We start from the raw sequence: 24,849 nt of genomic DNA on the forward strand, positions 1-24,849 counted from the left end.
TCGCTATGTTGCCCAGGCTGGAGTGCAGTGGCTATTCACAGGCACGATCCCACTACCGATCAGCACGGGAGTTTTGACCTGCTCCAGTTCACCTGTCCTTAGGCAACCTGGTGGTCCCCCGCTCCCGGGAGGTCACCATATTGGCGCCAAACTTAGTGCGGACACCCGATCGGCATAGCACTACAGCCCAGAACTCCTGGGCTCAAGCAATCTTCCCACCTCAGCCTCCCGAGGAGCTGGGACTACAGGCACGCGACACCGCGCGGGGCAGCAAGGCTCTTCACCGTTGCAGCCATTTGCAAAATGCATCAGAAAGGCATATAAATGCATTTTTTATCTGTTTATATATGTCACAACTTTTTTTTTTTTTTTTTTGAGACGGAGTTTCGCTCGTTACCCAGGTTGGAGTGCAATGGCGCCATCTCGGCTCACCGCAACCTCCGCCTCCTGCGTTCAGGCAATTCTCCTGCCTCAGCTTCCTGAGTAGCTGGGGTTACAGGCACGCACCACCATGCCCAGCTAATTTTTTGTATTTTTAGTAGAGACGGGGTTTCATCATGTTGACCAGGATGGTCTCGATCTCTTGACCTCGTGATCCACCCGCCTCGGCCTCCCAAAGTGCTGGGATCACAGGCTTGAGCCACTGCGCCCGGCCCTGTGTCACAACTTTTTAAAAGTTAAATCGGCTGCTCTAGATATGAGATTAAAAAATAACCAAAACATGAAAAAACTGACCAGTATAACTACTTAAGCCACATAATCTTAATGGTATGAAGTGGGGGGAGGGGTGGGCCAGGCTGGTAAGCGTAAGCAAAAATCACAATTACAAAGAAATAAAACACAACACACTGGTGCATATGCATACACACACACACACACACACACACACGCACAGTCCAGATAGATCAATTGATCCATCCATCCAACGGCGAATTAAATCATCCATGTTTTGATAATGGGCATAATAATCTTTCCTAACATTACTTTTTTTTTTTTCAGTCAAGAGTCTCGTTCTGTCACCTAGGCTAGAGTGCAGTGACACGATCATAGCTCACTGCAGTCTCAGCCTCCCAGATTCAAGCATTCCTCCCTCCTCAACTTCTCAAGCTGCTGAGACAGCAGGCGCAAGCCACCATGCCCAGCTAATTTTTTTTTTGTTTTTTGTAAAGATGGGGTTTTGCTATGTTGCCCAGGCTGGTCTCAAATTCCTGGGCTCAAGCAATCCTCCCACCTCAGCCACCCAAAGTTTTAGGACTATAAGTGTCAGCCACTACGCCTGGTCTCCTTAATTTTTAAAAATTAGGACTAAACTACAAAGCACATCTAGTTTCCCTTACAGAAAGTCTTAGGGGTCTAAGTCTTCAGTATTATGCTAAAGAAATAACTAAATTGAAATTTGTTAAAAAAAATTATTTGAGGTATTACTTTCCCCAATCACAGGGAGGGAGGCAGAGAAGGAAGGAAGAAGGGAAGAGAGGCAGGGAGGGAGAGAGGGAGGGAAAGAGGGACAATGAAAACAGTCACAGACCAACACACCATAATGCATTCCACTGGCTGGATATCTTATCACAGGATAAGAGAACAGGAAGAGATACTGTAGATAATGTTGCTCACCATTTCCTTTTACAGATGAGGCCCAGAGCAGCTGATTCAACCAGTGTCACACTATAGCTGTAAAACCAAGACTATCTTCTGTGGTCTGTCATTTATGAACAGCTTGGGTATCTAAAGTTTAAGCCAGCTGTTGAAAACAGAACAAAATTTTCTATGGTATTAACACATAAGTGTTGATTAATTAAATTACCAGACTACATACACACCCCTGTTTTGTTTCTTTGTTTTAGAGACAAGGTCTCATTTGGTCACCCAGGCTGGAGTGCAGTAACGAGATCACAGCTCACTGTAGCCTCAAACTCCTGGGATCAAGTGATCCTCCAGCCTCAGCCTCCTGAGGAGCTGGGACTACAAGTGCATGCCACAATGCCCAGTTAATTTTTTTTTTTAATTTTTTTAGAAGGAGGGGGCCCACTATGTTGTTCAGGCTGGTCTCAAACTCCTGGCCACAAGTTATCCTCCCACTTTGGCCTCCCAAAGCACTGGGATTACAAATGTGAGCCAATCCACCTGCCTCAGAATTTATTTTACAATATAACGGTGATATGGTGTAAAATTTCTAATTTCTAGAAAGAGAGAAAACTGAAGATACTAATGTTTATTGAGCATGTACTAGGTTTATTGAGCATATACTAGGCATTTGAGATTCCTTATCTCATGTAATCCTCACAAACTTGGAAAGCAGCTCTTCACTCAACAAATGAAGAAATTAGCTAGGGAAGTAACTGCCCAAAAGCCACACAGATAACAAGGAAAACAGGAAGTTCTGCCTGATACTAAATCTCTCACTTTTTCTATTACCAGACACTTTCCATCCAGCAGGAATCACAGAGCACACAAAAAGGAACGTTCAGAGGAAGAAATTAATTCCTCTGCATTTCCCCTAAACACTTCAGAAAAGTTCTGTATTCTGTGGCATCTCCCCTTTGCTTAATGAATCCTATTTTCTATATCCTGTGCTCACTCACACTGTCCTCAGCTGGGGTAACCTTATGGCCCTGTTTGCCCAGACTGTCCTGACTTATTCCTGTTGACTCTGCAAAAGTATCGACAACATCCTTTTCACTCTCAAAAATGTCCCAGGGTAGAGGATGAACTACATGGTCACTCTATGTGAGCCCCTCACCACAGTTTCCCCATCCAGGCGTGGCTGACCTCAAAGAGGCTCAGTGACCTGCCTTTCCGCTCTTGGAGCATAAATGCCCTGTCCATCAAAGCAGAGGTTCTCATGTCAGTAAAAACAGGGAAAAGAAATATGGTTAGGCAAATACCCATTTTTTTTTTTTGAGAAGGAGTTTCACTCTTGTTGCCAGACTGAAGTGCAATGGCGCAATTTTGGCTCACCGCAACCCCCACCTCCTGGATTCAAGCAATTATCCTGCCTCAGCCTCTGGAGTAGCTGGGATTAGAAGCATGCACCACCACGCCGGGCTAATTTCGTATTTTCAGTAGAGATGAAGTTTCTCCATATTGGTCAGGCTGGTCTTGAACTCCCAACCTCAGGTGATCCGCCCACCTCAATCTCCCAAAATGCTGGGACTACAGGTGTGAGCCACTGTGCCCAGCCCTAAATACCCTTCTAAAAGTGCAGGACATTTTAATACAAAGACAGTCTCTAATTGTCAGAATTTTAAGCAGTGTGACAACTTTGTATGAAGATAATATTCAGGCAGAACAGAGGTAGATAATTCTAGGCAGATCAGATCTATCAAGCAAACCAGCCCCATTTAGAGCTTGATCCAAAGCCGGGCTCTCTAAACTGCCTTGCTTTTCTGCTCTACCTCACTTCTAAATCTAACAGTTCATCTGAAGGCTCCTGTGGCAGGCTAATTGTGAGCTTCTAAGGGGACATTAAAGGCAGATTACTGGTATCAATGGGCAAATGTGAGAGCCACATGTCACCTCAATGCACGAAGATGATATCCAGGTGCCAATGTGAGTTTGTTCTAAATGCTCAATATCAAAGTTGGCTTTTGCTAGGGTAATTATTTTTTTTCAATTTCAGGGCTAAAAAAGAAATCAGATATCAGAAAATCCTCATTTTATAGAAGAGAAAACTATGTCCTATAGAAAACACTGGCCTAAAACCATATAGCCAGGACTAGAAAGCAGGTCTCCTCATTCTTTCCTCCATATAGGTGATTCTCAACTTCCATACATCATATATTTTCATGCTTGATACATGGAGACCCAATACTTTTCTGCCGCCAGATTTGAACTTTTTTGGAATATCTGCTATGTAAACATTTCAAGCTGTCACACTTTGGGGCCTTTACCAACACTTCAGCTTCAGCAGCATCACAGGCTTTGTACAACTGTGTTAATACCAGCAGTGTCTTCTTAATATTTCAGACTTGCTTTACAAAAATGAGTAGAAAAAAGGAAAATAAAAATGCTACTACTAGTACAGTTAAGACAGGAATGAAAGGTCTACCAATAATAAGGTCTACCAAAAATGGCAAAAATAGCCTTGTAGACTTCAACCGTGGCAGACAAAGCAAAAAGCATATGAAAAATAATTCATCACTGATTGTGCATAAAACACAAGTTTAATAATGAGGAAAAAGCTGTCCAAAGATTTTGAAAAAAATGGAAATAATGGAGGTTAGTAAACTAAATGTCACTTTGGATAAGGTGGGCAAATGAAAACTTAAGGTTTGAAATTTAATTTTATTATATGATGTTTATTCTATGTGTTTAATGTTTTAAAAAAACTTTTAAAGTTTTTTAAGGATCTTTAAAAACTAAGCAGTTATATACTTAGGAATGTAAGAATATATTTTAGCTTTACAAGAACTGAATCTCCTTATGAAATATCTAATGTTCAACTCTTCAACATTACTGCTCACGTTCCAGGAACCTTATACAAATGCTAGGGATATTTGTATCCCACACTGACACTCTTACTTACATTCCTACTATGTTATTTTGGGAGCACCTCACATAAATTAAAACTAGATATGAAGCATCCTCTAGCTAACTTTAGCTTCCTTTCTATATAATGTTCATGGCCTAGGACTACTCATTACATATTAAAATAATGAAAATTCACTCCTGTTCATTCATTCCTGAATTGATAAGCAGTGAAATACAGTGTTTCAAAAGGATTTTTTCCGGCAAAATAATAATAACAATAATTTCCTTAATCCTTATGGAATTTATTTCCTTTGGCTAACAGAAAAATGTTCAACATTGACAGCCCTTGCTTTTCTGCACTATATTTAATGTAACTTAAAAATTCATTTGCACATCCTCCTACTGCTCACTTTTTTCATGTTTCACAACGCAAATAATCTACTATTTAACTGCTCTGTCAGCCATCTGAAATGGCACCTCTATTCCCTTCCCAGCTACCCCGAAAGAGCCCACTCACACATCTATCTCTAAAATGGCTGTGTTTACAGCCACCCATATGTCACCATTCATGAAGCAACTGCTACCATCCTCTTGACTAGGCATTGGCAGACATATACGTGACAAAGGATTGCAGAGCCATGAAAAGGGTGCCTGGGGCTCTGAATTCTTCTTTTTTAGGTTACTACCTTCAGAAGAAACTAAAATTAAAGTTTTTCAAAGAGCGGAATATACATGTACTCTTTACAATAAAAGAACTGAGAGGGTGAGGGAGTTGAAGTTTCTAAATGAGGGAGCCTTACCGGCAAGGCAGTCTCCGAGCATAATATTTCTATCATATGTACACCTCACTATACTATGTTGCTATGTAAATGAGGCTTGCCTGCTATCTGAGTTCCTCACTATCCATACTATGTTGCTATGTGTAATATTTCTATCACAAGTACATCTCACTAGAATATTTGTGCTAGGTTGCTACAGTATTGTGGATCGTTAGGAAGAATTCTGCCACAGCATGAATTACAAAGTCATTTGCCTTTTGACCTTAACATTTTAAAGTTTTTTAACATATTGTCTTGGGTTTGCTTAAACCACATTAAGCAATAGACTAGAGAGGGGATTAATAAATGGAGTGAGTATTTGAGTATCTAACCAGAGTAGAAAAAAGCAGGCATTCTTCCCAACAGAGTGAGTTAAGGAATGGAGGTGTGCAAAGGAGAGCTGGGGGTTTGTGGAATGCTGAGAAAAGACCACAGGCAACAGAAAAATAGACGCTTGAATTGACATACTGCCCCTACCCACATGCCTTTCTTGAGCCTCTGATTTTATTCTTTTCCTTTTCTGAGACCAGAGACTAATTATGGGGCAAAACAAAGCACTTTGAGAAAACAACCTAGAGAAGCAGCTTTTGGAAGGCAGTGGAGTAGGGCAGGAGTCCTGCTTTCCTGCTACCCTGTCTGTTCCACCATCTCCAACTGCGCCTCTTTTAGCCACCTGGAAAGGACAGAGCGCAACTGCAGGCCAGGGCAGTGCAAAGTACTGCAAGAAAGAGAAGTTAACACTCACATGGGTTCCACAGCAGCTGGTGCAAAAGCCAGGGATGAGGTGCTAAGCCAGGGAGCCAGGGCAGAGGCGGAACTTTTCAAAGAACTGCATGAACAAGAGGGACCCCCAGCTAAAGCAAAACTAGAGTTCATCTCTCTCCTCCCTTTCCTTTGGATTTTCCTTTTCCCTGCCCAGACAGCAATAATAGAATAATCTTTTCTCTCCTTCAGACATCCGAAAGAGAAATACAAATAAGTAAATAAGGACTGGGGCAATAGTGATAATAAATGGGGGAAACTGGGAGGGGAGGAGACTCGGGGTTGCCTAAGAGACCTGCATCAGGCTCCTTTTCACACGTAGGAGACCAAAATAACTGAGTTCATGTCTCCAGCTCTACATCCAAACACTACATCTGCTTTCTGATCATTTCCACATCTTTTCAATAACTTTGGTTCTCATCATCCCAAATAGAAATGACAATATACAGCTAAGGATCCCTAGAGAGATTGGTATTCACTACACTCACTTATTCGCTCATTTATTCAACAAACCTCTTGTGAATGTGTAGCCCAGACACTACAAAGGGCTCTAAAAAGTCAAAGATGAACCATGCTCAGCCTCCTCACCACCCCCATTCCCACAACCACTCTGCATGAAGCATAGGTTGCTATGGGTCCACATCCTTGAGCTGAAGAAATGAAGCTCAGAGAAGCCGCACAGCCAGCCAATGGCAGTGTTGGAACCAGAAGCCACAACTTCTGACCCCCAAACCACACTCTTCCCATCAAGCTACGGAGAGTCTGCTTTCTGGGTCCACTGTCACTGTAAAGGAGCTTTATTTGTCCTCTTTTTGTCAAAACAAAACAGGAAGCAAGGATAGTGAGGAAAGAATAACCTCCGCCAGTTGCAACTGAGAAAAGATTCCCCTGCTAAAAGCAACATGAGGTCCCAGGGAAAATGTCTGCCAGTTAAGTAAACTGCAAGTAAAAGAAGGAAGCATTTGGGATCAGAAATTGGACAAGTTATTTAAAGTCTTTCAGCCAGCCCTCCTACAGCCATGAAATAAGAATAATAAAGCATCAGTGAGACACGAACACGCAACTGCATCCAACCTGGGCAAGTGTGAGACTGTCTCAAAAAAAAAAAAGAACGCATAACACCTTCTTACAGATCAACGTGAGTATATATGGAGGCTATCCAAGTTTTATCATTAAATTAAAAACCTCAAATTGCAGAATTGCATGTACAATGTGATTCCATTTCTATTCAATTTTTTGTCTGAAAGAAAACACAAAAAACCTTGTGAGAGTGGCCACCCCTAGAGATTAGGAAGAGAGAGGTAGAGAGATTGGAAGCCTTGATTTTCTCCTTTACATTATCTTCTACTACGACATTTCTTACCATAAACATGTATCATTTTTCATTTTTAAAACAGAAAGAAAAATACTACCATTACTAAAAAAGAATGCAACATTATAATTCAGTGAGTGGTATATATAATTAGCACACTTTTCTATATGTATGTTATACATCAATAGAGAGTTTTGCAAAAACTGGGGTAGATTTATGTGCTTAAGCATGAAAAGATTTCATAGATACATTAAATGAATTAGCAAGTCATTGAATATGCAGAGCATAAAATTCTAGTTCTGCAAAAACTCAAGAACTACATGCATATACATATAAATGTATATTAAAAGATCTGTAAGTATATACACACTTAATAACATTCTTCTATATTGTTGAATTTTTTTTTTTTACAACTAGAATGTTTTACATACATTTTGAAATCTACCTTCTTTTTCATTTTTAAAATGATAACACTTAGGCCAGGTGTGGCGGCTCACTTGCCTATAATCCCAGCACTTTGGGAGGCCAAGACAGGTGGATCACTTGAGGTCAGGAGTTCGAGACCAGACTGGCCAATGTGGCAAAACCCCATCTCTACCAAAAATACAAAAATTAGCTGGGCATGGTGGCAGGCACCTGTGATCCCAGCTTGGGAGGCTGAGGTGGGAGAATCACTTGAACCTGGGAGGCAGAGGTTGCAGTGAGCCAAGATCTCACCATTGCACTCCAGCCTGGGTGACGGAGTGAGACTCAATCTCAAATAAATAAATAAAATGATAACACTTGACTCCAGAAAGCTGTTGTAAGGTTTACATGATTATGGTTACATGACACTTTATATGATGCAAAAAAGAATCATTACAGTTTTTAAAAATTATCAATTAGTATGCACCACAGACTCCCTTTCCCAAACATGCCTTCTACCCCATCCAAGATCCCATCTCTGAGTCTTACCACTAAGCCTAGCCCAGGAATGAAGTAAAGGTCAGGGATGGGGCAGACATGAAGCCTGGAGTAAGGATCCAGGATGAAATGATGGATAAAATAAGAGGCCAAGAATGCAACAAACACGTTTTAGCCAAAACAAACACACAAACAAAACCCACCTTTTCCATTTCAATCATTCTGAAACACACAGAAACACTTCCCTCATCCAAACCACCACGCTAAATGTCTTGCTTGGGTCCAGTATGAGTTAATACAGATCCTCATCTCCATCTGCGTGGAGACATCAATTCCTCTGTCAATCATTGCTTGTACTGGACCTTTCAACACCAGGGGAGCATGTCTCAACCACTCTAGTCCACGCTTGGTATTCTCTGACCACGCACTTGGATGCAACGACCACAAACTACAAACAAGAACCCCATCATACATAGAGACTTATTCAATATCTTATCCCACGCCTGCTGCCTTATTTGTTGTTTCTTGTGTGTGTTACCTACCCTAAATGTAAGCTTTTCGACAGAAACAAGCATTAATGTCATCTCTGAGTTCCTACAGATTATAGAACACAACTGAGCCTGAAAGCAGCTCTCTACAGGTACTTGTTCATAGATGGATGTCAAAGATGTCCCAAGGCACAGTTCACGGCTGGCAGCTGCTTTCCATACCATACCTGGAGCAACTCAGTTGTCCTAACTTTCTCCCACTACTTCCTTCAATTCTTTCTGCCAATGCCCTTCCTTGGAATAAAGCCTAGAATGCCTTACTAGGATGCCACTTATTCCTGGAAAGCATCAAGTAAGGATGTGTATCAGGTTTGTCCATCATTATCTATCCCTTGAGTAATGTCTTAGGTACTACTCAGTCCTGGAAAGCACCCTCTCCAGAACAATCCAACTTGTCAGAGATAAGATAGTAGTTCTCCCCTCTCGATATTTCCTTCATTTCCTCCAGAATTTTCTGTGTATCTGGTATACTGTCACATAAGCTTCAACTTCTTTATAACACGCCAGTCTATTTTATGAAATTAGCAGGCAATTTGGGTGGCAGAGGGCTGGGGAGGGGCTGAACAACTTCTCAAGGGTATTGCACGACAGAAGACAGAAGGCTGGACTGCTGCCAATTTCTGGGGAAACCAGAACTGAAGGGACTGGCAGTTGACCGAGAGGCCACTCGACAGGCTGACCTTTAGGAGTACATCTACAGTCAGAGTACAAGTCAGCTAGGGCTACCATATCCAAGTGCACAGACTAGGTGGCTTAAACAACAACAATGTACCTCCTCACAGTTTTGGAGGCTGGAAGTCCAAGAACAAGGTGTCGGGGGGTTGGCTTCCTTGAAGGCAACCCTCCTTGGTTGGTAAGTGGCATCTTCTCCATCTGTCTTCACATGGTCTTCCCTGTGCATCTGCATCCTAATCTCCTCTTCTCGTAAGAACACCAGCCACACCGGATTAGCGCCCCTGCATGTGACCTCATTTTACCTTAAAAACCTCTTTAAAGGCCCTATCCCCAAATATTGCCACATTCTGAGGTGTTAGGAGTTAGGACTTCAACCTAGCTATGTGTGGGGGGTGGGGGGAGCGTAATTCAGCCCCTAACAGCAACAGGGAAAGAGGGACAAAGGAGGTATGACTGTAGCTATGGAGAAATGAAAGCAGACTCAGCATTTACAGGGTAAAAGAAATCTCATCTGTATTCCCTCATATCTCGAATTCCCTACCTTTCTTCCCTGGTCTTTCCATTCTCTGACACAAGCTCCAATCCTGCATCTGTTCTGAAGCCCTGCTAATCGTCTCAGTCCCAATGGTTCCTCTTTCTTATCCCAACCACAAAGCACTTACTATCTATCCCACCCATCTGGCCCTTCACTCCACATGGCCCTTGTTGTGGTTCTTGATGCCTTCTACATGATCGAATTTGAGGCCTCATCTGACACCGTCCCTGTGGCTTGCTTCGTTCACACTTACCTCCTGTCCGTTCTTCCTAGAAGGCATGCCCCTTCCTGTGTAGTCAGGGCCTTTGAAATATTCTTTCCCTCTGCCCTTCCCCTGCCCAGCCCCCATTCCCAAATTAATGTCATTTCACCCTTAAGATCTCAGCTCAGATGCCTCTTCCTCAGAAAGCTTGTGAAGATCACACACAATTCACCCTCAAACTAAATGCAGGTCTTTCTCCTATCCTCTCCCCAGCTCTGTCTCACAGAATTTACTTAATTACATGCCTGCATTATTATTATTAATGCGTCTCTCCCACAAAATGGACCACACATTCAAAAGCAAAAGCTAAGACTCTATATCTGGTTTGTCCAACATTACCTATCCAGCAGCTAGTGTGGTGCCTGGCACATAATGGGTGCTTAAGAAATATTTCTTACATAAAGCAACAAATAAAGTATAAATTAGTATAAATCAGGGGGTCTCATGTGATCTATTTTTTGGATGAATAAATTTGCTGCGAAGTAGAGGCATCATGAAATCATTAAGTAATGAAGTCTAAACAGACACATGCACAGATGTTAAGAGAACTTAATGTTAAGAGATAAAAGAGCTTAAGAGAATTTTTTTTTGAGACGCAGTTTTGCTCTTTTTGACCAGGCTGAGTGCAATGGTGCAATCTCGGCTCACTGTAACCTCCATCTCCCAGGTTCAAGTGATTCTCCTGCCTCAGCCTCCTGAGTAGCTGAGATTATAGGCGCACACCACCAAGCCTGGTTAATTTTGTATTTTAAGTAGAGACGGGGTTTCTCTGTGTTGGTCAGGGTGTTCTGGAACTCCTGACCTCAAGTGATCCATCCATCGTGGCCTCCCAAAGTGCTGGGATTACAGGCGTGAGCCACCAAACCCAGCCAGCTTAAGAGAATATTAAGAGAACTTAGTATCTATGAATGTGTCTGTTTAGATATCATTACTTAATGATTCCTTGAATCATTGGAACTGCATGTAGAAAGCAGAAACTTAACTATTAGTTTGAAATTCTATAGGAACTACTTTAAAAACATGCTTTCCTTATCTAATTTCTAAATATCGATATGCATTTTAACTTCTGCAGCTACATTTCTTAGGCCATTGGCAGGTATCAGCAGTGCCCTCTCCCTGTGGCTGATTCTACTGCTTGACTTTGGCCTGAAACCAACAGGAATTCTTTATTTAGAGGTAAAAAACTGACGGATTCCTGTGGTGACTCCAACCCCATGCTCTTTCCTTTTCTCCTTCAAATTAGGCAGGAAACACTAAAATTTGGGAATAAGATGTGCGTCACACATTGGAAATGTTCAAATCTGTTGACAACATTTAATATACTTTGGCTAAATGCATGAGGAGGCCACATGTCACAGTCTAACGGAACACAGAACATAACTAATAAACTGAAGCAATATTCCACGTTATCACTTTCAGCTTTGCACAACATATGGAAACAGGCTCACTGTACCGCTTGGTTGTGTCAGAACACTTAAGGGAGGAGGATGTACATTTGGGATTTATTACACTCACTCACCTAAGGAAAGTGTCCAAAGAAGTCCCTTATGATGTCCATGTGGCTTCATGTTACAGATTTCTCACTTTTAAAAGGAGTCTTTTCTAGAAATGTATTTATCTTTCAGGTGTTTCAGCTATATGTATGGCCCTGACTGTTCTGAATACTTGAAAGCAAAAGGTACTAGGTAACTGTTATTGAGAAACTTTTTTTAAAAAAGAGGTCAGAGGGTAGGGGGTGGCACGGGGAGGGGTCTAGCTATGTTGTCCAGGCTGAACTTGAACTACTGGGCTCAAGTGATCCTCCCGCCCCAGCCTCTGGAGTAAGTAGGCCTACAGATGGGAGTACCACAGCACCTGACTCAAAAAACTATTTTAAACTAGAAAAAAGGCTGGGTTTTTTTGTTTGTTTGTTTTCAAAAACGGAGTCTTGCTCTGTCACCCAGGCTGGAGTGCAATGGCAGGATCTCTGCTCACCACAACTTCCGCTTCCTGGGTTCAAGCAATTCTCCTGCCTTAGCCTCCCAAGTAGCTGGGATTACAAGCATGCGCCACCATGCCCAGCTAATTTTTTGTATTTTTACTAGAGATGGGGTTTCACCATGTTGACCAGGCTGGTCTCAAACTCCTGACCTCATGATCTGCCCGCCTCTGTCTCCCAAAGTGCTGGGATTACAAGCGTGAGCCACTGTGCCCAGCAGGCTGTTCTTTTTCTAAGTATTGCATCAATTGCATCAACACAGACTACTGAATAGGTTTATTTGTTTTTGTCTTCCATCCACCCCCAGCAAAGTAACAGACATATTTCCCATTCCATCCACTCCAACTATTTTATCCCAGTTACAAGGCTCTAGTTTAGTTGAGTTTTTTGGCAAGTAATTTTTCTCATGCTAAAGAAGAAACATGAGGTAAATTAGGAAAATCACATAAACCAGAAAAATAATACTGACATGATCAAAATCTCCAAATAATTTACCTAAGAAAAGTAAAGCTCAATTTTGGGAGCTTTAGCAGTTCAGATAAATGAGAATTCACCTGGGTAGCATTACATAGTCAATTTCCATGTTAGCAAGAAAACTTAAATTTCAGAGGACATTGAGTGTTTGAGCCTCTCCTTAAATTCCTCTTTATCAGTGATCAAACATTCAACACATTCCTCACAACAGGTAAGGCAAAGTGTCAACAACTAAGATACAGTATTCCTACCCACAGCCAGAAGCCATGCCTTCACTAGTCTAATTAACAGGGAAACAAAACCTTTCCAAAGATGTAAATCTACCACTTTATTAAGCTAAACAGACCTAGGTCAGGTGTCTCAGAAATTATCAACTTGATCACTGGTTCTGAGATTAAAATATTCAGAATACAGTAGTCAAGGCATGAGTAAACTCCATAAAATAAAAGAAATCTAAGAAAAGCACTGTAAGCTCATCAGTTTCACAACATGTGGGCTCCAAATAAGGAAAGAAAACCACCCTAGCCAAAAGTTCTCACTATCTTTAAATAAATAAATATGTCAAAAAAAACCCTAACAGCCTTAACGATGAAACCGTTTTGTTGTGATCAAGTTTTCTAGTGATTAAAATGGTTTATATACTTTACATCAAGTGATGTAAATACTTCCTATCATTTACAAAAAACGAGCCTGAGAAAGAAGTAGGAAGACTATTCTGTTAAAACTGCCTGATATCCACGTCTCTGAATTATGGGATCTAATGCTATCCCAATGGGTAGTTCCTATATTAAATCAAAGAAGTCACTTTTGAGTGCTTACTGAGAACATCTGAAAAAAATACTCTTATCCAGATTAATTTTTCTTTAAAAGTAGATTTTACCAGTTTGGCCAATAATTTACAATTCCTCCTTCTTACAAAAATGGAGTTGTTTTAATTATTGATGCTCTTAACTACCTTTTATTTTTGCAAAAATTAGAAAAGCACATTTTATCAGGAATCCATCACCTGCCACATAATTTATTAGAAATACCTATATTTCTAATAAATGTAGATTATTAATACATGTATTTCTAATAAATACAGAAATTTTATGTGACAGTTGTGGCAGCTGTCCAAATAATTAGCTTCATCTACAATTATTTCAGCCCAAACTCAAATCCCAAGAAAAATCATTTTGATGGAAATATTTCATTTCATTCACTGTAAAGCCCAACATAAAGCTAGATGTTTTCATGTGGTCCTAAGTGACATTTTGTTGCTACAGCAACGAAACTCTGCTACCTGTGGCCATGATTTGTTAAGAATTACACCAACGAGTAAATTCTGTGCTGTGTATTCAAAAAAACAATAGAATGACTCTAAGCAATATAAAAATTAAGGCTTGATTTCCTATTTATGATTTACCCACATACATATTTACAACACATACACATATATACTAGACACATGTAATTATGACTCTCTGCTCCATCAAAAAGATAAAACAATATCAAATTTCCATTTTAAAATGGGCACAAGACAATAGCTGGTTTAGATTTCATTCACTAATTGTTACTTGTTTCCCAGAATTTATCTGAAAAGATAACAGAGACCATCTAGAGAGAATTTTCCAAACAATAAAATGTATTATTTATATCGAATCTCCTTCCATGATGGGCGAAAAAAGATTCAGAGGTATAATCTATCTGTTCCAGTATGTATGGTTTCCTAAGCAATGAGTTGACTTAGAAAACACCAACCTAAAGAATAAACAACAAATGTGGACATCACCACCTTTATTCACCAAACTATCTCTGCGGCTACTTACCCTCACTGGGGGGCTCCAGGCTTGCACCCGAGGCTGCTGTCCACCCTGGGAGCTCTGCAGATCTTTTGAGTTACAATTAGCCACAGTGCTGCTCTGAGACCTTAATGCATTTGTGCAGCTGGTCCCACTTCCCCCACCAGGACCAGGTTTCCAAGGCCTCTGCTTGATGCCATCCAGAAGTCTGACCAGCAAGATGTTACTGGGAAGCTCCTCGACACCCGAGCCAACGAGAGTCCTGCACTCGGGACATCTGAGTTCATTTCGAGAACCTACGATCCCCAGCAAACATCGCTTGCAAAACGTATGCTGGCAAGGCAAGACCTTCGCAGAGGCATCAAGGCGCTCTAGACACACAGGACACTCCAAAAGATCCAGCAAGGCTGATTCATCCATCTTTATCTACTTTACTGAGAAAAAAGCTTCAGAAATGTTCATAGTCGTGTGCATCCCTTAAAATGATTCATGTAACATCCATTTCAGAATTTGCTCTAGAGTCATGGGGAAAAGAGGGGGGAAAAGAGAACATTAGTGTTGTTATCTAGGGAAAAAGTTCACAAATGAACCAAGAACCAAAAAGTACCCAAAGCACACTACTCCCTGTCTGAATAGTGTAGCTTTGCTTTGGAATGTGGGTTCCTAAACTCCAAAGTCAACAACTGAACACAAAATAGGCTTTCTAAACAATGCAAAATTAACCCCTAAAGGTATCTAGGGGTTCACTGGGCAAAAACGGATACCAAGTATTACACATAATTCCTGCAAAGGGAAGTATGAAATGCAATAAAGAACATCATTGCTTAAGCTCTGAAAGTGATATCAGCTGCCTTAGTAAAGTCTTCAACTCAAGAGACGCTGACAGAAGCCATTGAAAGTTTCCTCCACCTGGAATTTACTTTTAAATCCGACGAAATTCCCTTTTTTAAGCCACTGGCGTTTAAGAAATCATGCCTTATGTGATCGCTCGCGGTAAATGATCCCAATATTAAATACACATGTTTCTTCGCTGGTCTTAAAAATAGAACTGTTTAATCTTGCCCGACCAAAAAGAGCTGAAGGTGGACGATTCTAAAAGACACAGATTTGCTTGAAAGCAGCTAAAATAGAAAAGCGCCCTTCAGGGCAGCAGTTGACAAACTCTGAAACACATTTCTCAACGGCCTGTCCTAATCCCATTCAGAAAATCTGGCAAAATTATCACCAGAAGAATTCGACGATGGAATGCTGGACTGGAAAGTGTGGGCATATGAAAATGAGGCCATTCAGGAAAAAGCTGCTCACTGCGCCGCTCTCCCCCGGCCGCCAAAATAAATGTAAATGTGAATGCCCAGGAGAAAGGGGTAAAAAGATTTGGCTCCAAGCAGGGACAGCTGTTCTGGACGAAGTGGGAGCGGGGAGCCCCAGGGCTGCGCCCCTGCTCCCACGGCGCCGAGCACAGGTACTCCCGAGCCCGCAGGGAGGCGCGGCGGCCGCTCGCCGCAGACACACCCCGGGGCCAGGTGTCGGCGTCACCCGCAGGAGTCAGTCCCCTCCTGGGGCGGCCGCCCGGCGGGTTCCGGCGTGCGGATCTCACCCTCCAGCCTCCCTCGTCGCCGCCTCCCTTTAGGTCAGGCCGGGGACGCAAATCCCCCCCACACGACTGCGGGAAGTTTTCAAGGACTTAAAAATAAATGCGCAGCCTTAAGTTGCGAAAGTCAGCCCCACAGAGCGCCACGGGGAAGCAGCCCTCCAGCCCCGCCGAGAGGAGGCGACCGTCCCCAGAGAGCGCCATCCGGGAAGCCGGGGTGCGGGGCTGCGCCCCGGGAGACCGCGGCACGGAGCCCTGGCAGCTTCCTGCCCGGAGAAGGCAGAGGCCGCGGGCTGCTCCGCTCCGCGGGTCCCGATTCCCGGCCCGCGGGGACCCGAGGGCGAGGGGACAGAGAGACCGGCCCACGGCGGGGATAGGGGACGCCGCGACCGCCGCCTCCTCCGCGGCGAGGGGTCCGGCCGGTCCCCGCCAGCCCCGCGCCGGCCGCGCGCCCTACCTCGCGCCTCGGCTCCTCCTCTTTGTTCGCGGCCCCGCAGCGGCGGCGGCGGCGGCTGATGCAGATGCGGCCCCGCCGCGCCCGGCGCTCTCAGTGTCTCTGACGCCGCGGCGGCCCCGAGAGAGTCCTCTCTGCCGCCCCCCTCGCGCGCGCACACCGCGCCGCCTCCCACTTTCCCAGCCGAGGAGGGCGGAGGAAGAGGAGGAGGAGGCCGGGCCGCAGCCGGCGCCCCGGGCGCAAGGGGGCGGCCCGGCTCACCGCGCCTTCCCCCGGAGCCGCCCGCCACCGCGCCGGCCTCCCGCGCTGAGGTGACCTGCGCCCCGGACCGCGCCGGAGCTGGGGGCGGGATGGGGGCGGTGGCCTGAGGGGGCTGCGAGAGCCGGAGGCCGGGAGCGGGGCCCCTAGGGGGCAACGTAGGGAAGGCTCGGGGACGGACGCCTGCTCCCTGAGGAGAACCGCCTGGAAAATGGAGCCACCGGAGGGGGAGGCGGCGGGAGCGGCGGCTGAGGGAAGCAGGAAGAGCCCAGGGCAGGGTCCCGCCGTGTCCTCCTCCCTCCGGCGGGGCTGCGCGCCCGGGACGGTCCCTTCCTCCCAGGCTGGGCGAGTCGCGGCGCGGGAGACGCTGGGTCCGCGGCGGCGGTGGCGGTGGCGGCGGCGGTGGCGGGTCAGCCCTGGCGGTAACCGATCCCGCGGCATTTGGCGTCTGGTCGCCCACCCGACACTTACTTGGTAGAGTCGAAGCGAAGTGTTGTTGCCCCTGAGGGCAGAGGGCGGCGCGATGAGTCGACAGGGACAGTGCCGTGGCCACCCGCCCGCACCCAGCCGTCAGCCACTCCAGGACACAAACCCGAGCGCGCCTGGAGGACCGCGGACCGCAAAGCCCCAGGCTGGGAAAACGGTGGCCGAGGCTTCCAGCCCAGGCTCGAGCCTCTGTTACACCTGCCCTGAGTGGGGGGGATTCAGTCTGACCTGGGGGCGGTTTGGGGGCGGGTGCTGGCACCGTGAAGCCCGCGGAGAGGCGCCTCTTTTATCTGAGCCTGGGCGGCTGCCATCATCATCGCTGCAATCTTTGTTTTGGTTGCCCCAGGCACACACCTGTAAACCGAAATGGAGTTTTGAAAAACATCTTGTCCATAGGTCTGGAGGTTTTTCAGACTCGATTTAGAGAAGAAACAAGTTATAATTTTGTCATCAACCTAAAGTTGTCATTACTGTATTTGCATTTACCATCAATTTACAAAAAGTTATCCCAAATACCCTTCCTCAAAAGTGTGCAGAAAACTAGGTGGTAATAAGAAGAAAGGGTTACAACAGATGATGCAAGAAATCTCTGCCCGGCCACCTACTAGGTTTATGATTTGAAGAGGAGTCTCAGTTGATCCTCTAGTCTCCAGCTAAGCTCACAGCTAAACTATTCAAGACATAAGGATCACATAAGTATGAAAAAATTACAACTAACAGTGATCACTCACCGTAAAACAGGCACTGTGCTGAACATTGTACATGCATCAGTTTAATTGTCACAGCAACCCTCTGTGTCATCTTTTCTCAGCCATGTTCTAGACAGACTCATGTGCTGAGAGTCCGAATGTATGAACACCAAAAATAATAGCTCACTTCCCTGTCCATTAGAAGTGAGCAAATACACGGGCATTGGAGCTGAGAAAGACGATGGAAGGAATGGAGAATTTCTAGTCCAGTTTGCAAGCTGAAAGTGACTACTTAGCTCTGCATGGGGAACTGCAGATGGAGGAAGATGAGGCTGGCCAGAAGATTACAGGCAATGAACAGATCATGATTATTTACAGTTAGTAAAACTAAAGATCGAATAGGTTAACTTTTCCCTGGTCACACAGTAGGTAATGATGGACGAAGACTCAACCCCCACGCTGGATTCCAAGTCCGGTTCCCTTTCCACCATTCCAGGCCACTTCAGGCAAAGCGAAGCACAGAGTATCTCTTCCCAAGAGATAGAAGAAACTGTTAATTAGTGTAATTACTCGAAAGCAAGGGACAATTTTTATTGTGTTCTTATTTTGGTTTCGTGTTTGTTTTTAGAGAGAGCAGCACACGAAGTCATGGGTAGATGGGTGCAGCTCTTGAAACTCCATGCAAAAAAATCAATAGTCACACCCGTTTTCAAAGAACTGAAAACAATGTGTCCCAAGACTGCCATGATCAAAGAATCTGGCATACATCTCATGAAGATTATTTGGGACATGGCTGCAGTTCTTTGAATGCCCCAGGTGCATGTTCTATAGTTTTTAGAGCACAACAAGCTTTAAAACTAAAGCTTGTGTTAGCTTTAGTCACTCCAGCTGTAAAATGAAGTCTTAGGCAAGTTACTTTAACCTCCTAAGCCAATTTCTGTCAAATAGCGAAAAAGATAATTTCTTTCTTACGAGTGCGTGGGATGACTCGATGAGACATGCTGGTTCTTCGTAATCTGTACATCTCTATTAAAGTCAGATATCATCATTATCATAATCTGCTAAAGATCACCCAGGCAGAGTTATTCTGGGCAAAGTTCTTTCTTCCCCGGGTCTTAAGAAAAGTTTGGGACAGGCCAGACACGGTGGGTCACACCTGTGATCCCAGCACTTTGAGAGGCCAAGGCAGGCAGATCACCTGAGGTCAGCAGTTTGAGACCAGCCTGGCCAACATGGTGAAAACCCATCTCTACTAAAAACACACACGCAAAAAAATTAGCCAGGCACGGTGGCAGCCACCTGTAGTCGAAGCTGCTTGGGAGGCTGAGGCAGGAGAATTGCTTGAACCTGGGAGGTGGAGGTTGCAGTGAGCTGAGATTGGGCCACTGCACTATAGCCTGTGTGACAGAGCAAGACTCTGTCACAAAAATAAATAAATAAGTTTGGTATAATACTAGCAATTGCAAAATCCTGTCAATACTAGAGGGAAAGGAACAGTTGGGGAAGAGAAGCATGTTCACCTTTTCATTTCTGGGAAGCAAACATGAAGGAAGGAGCGTAAGCATCTTTTGCTTAAGATCTCTGTGACTTTGAGTAGAACCACGAAAAACATAAACACACCCAGTGACATCCTAATGATAGCTTGGGTTTACGCAGTTCTCATCCTCCCAAGACTAAAGTTCTCTCATATTTATTATCTCATCTATCTTCTCAGCATCCCTCAGAAGCAATGAAGACAGATATGATTATTTCCATGTAGATGGGGGAAAAAAAACAAGATATAGAGAAGTTATTGCTCAAAAATCAGGCACTTGAAATATCCAGTCCAGAGCACTCTTCAGCAAACTTTGGTACTGTGCTTTCACACGAATATATATACATGTGTCTGATTATCATTTTCCTTCACAACTTGCTTATCCAGTTGCCATGATATTGGTAAGTGATAGCGTTCATTCACTTGTTCAAACTAAAAACCTAGAGGTCATCTTTGATTTCCCTTTTTCTCTCCATCAATTCTCCCAAAATGCATTTCAGTTTATACCCACTTTCCTTTGCCTCCAGTGCTAGTTTATTTAAGCCCCCATCACCCTTTGTCTCTGGCCCTCCTAAACTAGCCTCTCTGTTTCCATACTGGTCCCCATAATCTGGCCCAGAATGTAGTAACATTCAGAGTGAGCCACAAAAAATGCGTAACATACCAAGTTTCTACCTTGCTCAGAACACACCAGTTTCTTCCCATCATGCTTGAAAGTTAAAGTCAAACGTCGTCTTTGTCTTACAAGACTTGCTGTCACTTGGACCCTGCACCATGACATCCCAGCATGGTACTCTCTTTGTCTTCTTTGCAGCACTTCTTGCTGTCTGATTTTTTGATTCCTTATTTATTGCCTATCTTCTTTACCTGAATATAAGTTCCCTGAAGGCAAGGACTGAGTCTGTTGTCTTCACCATTATGTCCCTGACAGCCAACACATGGTGGGTTCCAGTGACTAATTCTCAAATAAGGAGTTAATCAAGTATACAGTTATATTTTTTGCTATCCTAAAGCTACATAGATCCTCACTGCCCTACAGATGGAAAATCAGGCAGGCAGTGTTCCAAGTTACATTAAGAGTCTTTCTTATAATCTATCAATCAGTAAGTTTGATGAAGAAGATAAGGACACATGATTCTTGATTCTTCCTCTTATATTTCACAGTTAAGAGACAGAAACAGCTAAATACCAGCTCTGTAACGCAGAACATAAACGCAATGCCAGTTTATCTTTATTCAAGGTCTCAGTTAATGACATCACCATCCCCTTAGTTCCCTAGGCAAGCAAGAAAATGCAAATTATCTTCTCCCCCTGATCCCTCCCCTCCTACCATCCAGATGGATGATCCAGAGATCATCAGAAGTGCATTTTAGATCTCTCTTTTCCTCCCAATCCTTATTTCAGTCCTGCCTATCTCCTACTTGGATAAAAAGTACCTGCTTCCATTTCTCTCTAGTGTACCTGATTATGGAGAGGGCTTTGGAGTCAAAAGGTTCTACCACCTACTAACTGGGTGAACTTGGGCTAGGTTTCAGTCTTCTGTGCTTGAGTTCTCCTATAAAATGGGCATAACAATCCCATCTACTCAGAGTTTCTGTGGTGATTTTATATACATTAATAAAAATGAAATGCTTAAAACTATGCCCGACACATGGTAAGTGCTTACTAAATGACAGTATTATTTTTATAGCTCCACTACCTAACTGAATGACTTTGCAAATTTCTTTGAGTTTCAACTTCCTTATCTATAGGAATGGATACAAGCTTACTTCGAAAGCTTGATGTAAAAAAACTAGGGACAAAATGAAAAATCTAGTATAGCACCTTCCTGGCACATAGGAGGGACCCAAAAATGTTTGTTTCTTGCCTTTTATTAACTATGTATCTGTCTGCATCTGTTTCCATATAATTAGGAAGTGGATTGGATTCTATCTAAGGTTCCTTCCAGCATTAATTATTTCCATCGCAACTGCACAAAGGACATGTAAGGGCAATGGAATCCCCTTGTAGAAAGCCAAGTGGTCATGAGGTACCATAGTTGTCAGGAAACCGGGCTCTTAGTTAGAGTCAGGCAAGCCCAGAGAGGCTATTTTGGTATGCAGTAGTGGGAAGGTGGTGCAAACTCCACTGTCTGGCAAAAAATCTGAGCAGATGGAATATTTATAGGCACTCCCTGAGGATTTCAGTTCAATCAGGAAGGATGCTAGGAAGAAAGTTAGACTGATGAGTAGGAGGTAGCTGAACTGCATCTTCCTCCAGCCTTCTTGAACAGGTCTGAACATTTGAGGAGCTGTTTTTTGGATTTTTTTTTTTTTTTTTTTTTTTTTAGACAGGGTCTTGCTCTGTCACCCAGGCTGCAGTGCAGTGGCACGATATCACTATAACCTCCACCTCCCAGCTCAAGCAAGCCTCCCACCTCAGCCTCCTGAGTATCTGGGACTACAGGCACGCACCACCACGCCCAGCTAGTGTTTTATATTTTTGGTAGAGATGGGGCTTTGCCATGTTGGCCAGGCTGATCTCGAACTCCTGAGCTCAGACAATCCACCCGCCTCGGCCAAAGTGTTGAGATTACAGGCATGAGCCACTGCGTCTGGCTAGAGAAACTGTGTTTGACAAAGAAATACCTGGGGAAAGTTAGAGTTCTTGAAATGGACTAATTCTAACCCAGCCTTCAGGGAGAGATTCTTAAGGTTTAATGCAATCAGAACCACCTGCAACACTGGTTTAAAATTGAGACGCCCTCACTTCATTCCTGGAGAGTTAGTAGGTCCAGCCTGGGTTTAAGAATCAGGTGATTCTTTTTTTTTTTTTTTTAAAGATGGGGTTTCACCATATTGGTCAGGCTTGTCTCGAACTCCTGACCTCAGGTGATCCACCCACCTCAGCCTCCCAAAGTGTTGGGATTAGAGGTGTGAGCCACTGTACCTGGATAGGAATCAGGTGATTCTAATGTACATGATGCTGGAACCACAAATTGAGAAACGCAAACGTAGACTTACTTGCCCAGAGGCACATTTAAAGGGAAATAACCCGGGCACTGACTAGGGAAGCTGATTTACAAAGGGCACTCTGGGGCTTTGTTTTTGCTGAGAAGGCTATGGGATCTTGGAGCCAGAGCTGGTTTGCTAGGGATAACAGGAGAGGGATTGAGGGTGGCCACGTCCATTCATCCCAGTCTGTGCCCATCTTCCCTGCCCACCCTCCATGCAGTGCTCAGCCTCTCCTCTTAAGAAATGCTGGACAGAGTTTTAAAGGATATCGGTTTTAAAAGGGAGCTAGAATATTCCCCTGCCCAGAGAAACACACATGAGGGTGCCAACTCCCTCCAGGACCCCAAATGTGAACCCCATATCAAGCCCCAGAAAGTCCTGTTGTTTAGTACTATTAAATTTCAGTGAAAACATGCCTGAAAATTAGATGCCTCTAATATATTTCTGAGCCAAGTTCATTCAAAGATACATTTAACCTATATGAGGCAAAAAATAATAAGATTTGTTCTTTTCTATTAAAACTACTTTTTCTTGTCAAATGCCATTATCATTTTAAAAGTTCAAACCTTGAAGTAGTCTTTTGGCTTACAAGAAAACTCTACCTAAACCAAAGTATTAGAGAGAGACCAGATAAAGATCCACCGCTTTATCTAATGATCTTTGGAAAATGTAATTACGTAATCTTCCTTGGTGACCATCTTTACATATTAAAGATTGTTGATCAATTTTCAGACTTCTTTCTTTCTGATCAAATTTAAAGATAATGGTAAACTTTTGTAATGCATCTAAATAGGGCAGCTTAAAAATACACACAAACAGAAAACGTGCATGGTTTCACTAGAGACTCAAAAATTATGACCCAGGTTTCTTTTTAAATGATAGTGTTAGGCAAAAGATGGCCGCCTTTATCAGTTTATCCACCCTAATTCATATGTATAGTCAAATACAAGCCTATATTCTGTGATTCCATAATGAATAGAAATGATCCTATCATAACATTTTCTTCTGTCTATAGCTAGCTCTTCTTTTTATTTATTTCTTTTCTTTTCTTTTTGTTTTTTGAGACAGAGTCTCACTCTGTCACCCAGGCTGGAGTGCAATGGCATGATATCAGCTCATGGCAACTTCTGCCTCCCGGGCTCAAGTGATTCTCCTGCCTCAGCCTCCAGAGTAACTGGAATCACAGGCATACACCACCACACCCAGGAATTTTTTGTATTTTTAGTAGAGATGAGGTTTTACCGTGCTGATCTCAAACTCCTGACCTCAGCTAATCCACCTACCTCAGCCTCCCAAAGTGTTGGGATTACAGGCATGAGCCACTGCGCCCAGCCAACATAAGTTTAAAAATTAAATTCCATCATCTTTTTATGACATATAAATTAGTCTGATAGAATATCTGATACATTTATTAGAAAGTTTTCCCCATATAAATTACATATGTAATCAAAGTACTGAGTAACTCATCAAAAAATTTATTAATGATTGATGTTACTGAATTAAACCTAAGTGTAGCAACATAGAAAATAATGTTTTAAATAATCTTTCTCAAAATAATCTCTTTCCCCTGTAATTCAAATAAGAGGCTGTAGAGTGTTTTAAAAAGTAGGAATCCAAGATGGTATCAGTCCAGTTGACATTCTTTCTCTTTGACAAGATTGTGGAAGACTAAAGATTAAGATAATTTGCTTGTTTTCCATAATGCTTTTATGCAAAAATTATGATTTGCATAATTTCTTTTCAGTCTCAATTGAATTTCTGAAGCTATTTTTCAAGCAAACTTCCACATGTCTCCAGTGTACACCATCTGTCTCATCTCTCTTTCTCTCCTTTTTTAAAGTATTACAATTATCTTGTAACAGGAGCTGTCAAATCTTTATTCTCCAAGGATTCTTTCTTTTGATAAATGAAAAGGAACTGTATATATTGTTATGTGTAGTTGTATGAATGTGACGGGGGTTAAGGAAAGGTTACGTGTTCAGAGCAGTAATGGCTAAGTTGACATATTAGAGGAAATGTGATCAGGTAAGTTGGCTAGGTTTTTAAATCAGATTCTTCACTATAGGAAAATGAAGAAATCTGTGGTCAGAAGGTCAGGGGGAGGGAGAATCTTAAAGCAAAGAAGAATTTGAAAATAGTCTGTGGCCAATACTACAAAGCATTAAGGAAAATATGGGGGGAAAGAGGAATGGCTTTACTCACAGGCTGTAAATTGCTTATAAAGCCTATTGGCGTTTGCAAATGGTTGATGCTTTTACTAGGCGAATCAAGTTTTATGTTTACATAGTAAGTATATACCCAGCAGGAACTTCCAGGAAATTAAATG

General features: G+C 43.1%; 1 protein-coding gene across 4 annotated transcripts in view; it reads right to left on the reverse strand.

The window, feature by feature from the left end:
- The window catches only part of SH3RF1 (SH3 domain containing ring finger 1), a 187,680-nt gene extending 170,255 nt beyond the window's left edge, over positions 1 to 17,425 (reverse strand). For 3 of the 4 annotated variants that reach the window (XM_032298637.1, XM_032298634.1, XM_032298638.1), the window contains exons 1-2: positions 16,567 to 16,792; positions 14,546 to 15,033 (exon numbers count right to left, since the gene is read on the reverse strand). In XM_032298637.1, the coding sequence (XP_032154528.1) occupies positions 14,546 to 14,938 (393 nt within the window). In that variant the 5' untranslated portion in view covers positions 14,939 to 15,033; positions 16,567 to 16,792. Of the gene's footprint in view, positions 1 to 14,545; positions 15,034 to 16,566; positions 16,793 to 17,292 lie in introns of those variants that run through there. The other variant, XM_032298636.1, reaches the window with a different exon arrangement.
- Between the last annotated feature and the right edge of the window lie 7,424 nt (positions 17,426 to 24,849).

This window comes from Sapajus apella, unplaced genomic scaffold, assembly GCF_009761245.1.
Source record: "Sapajus apella isolate SASKATOON/1434 unplaced genomic scaffold, GSC_monkey_1.0 scaffold39, whole genome shotgun sequence".
In the NCBI taxonomy this organism is placed as follows: Eukaryota; Metazoa; Chordata; class Mammalia; order Primates; family Cebidae; genus Sapajus; species Sapajus apella.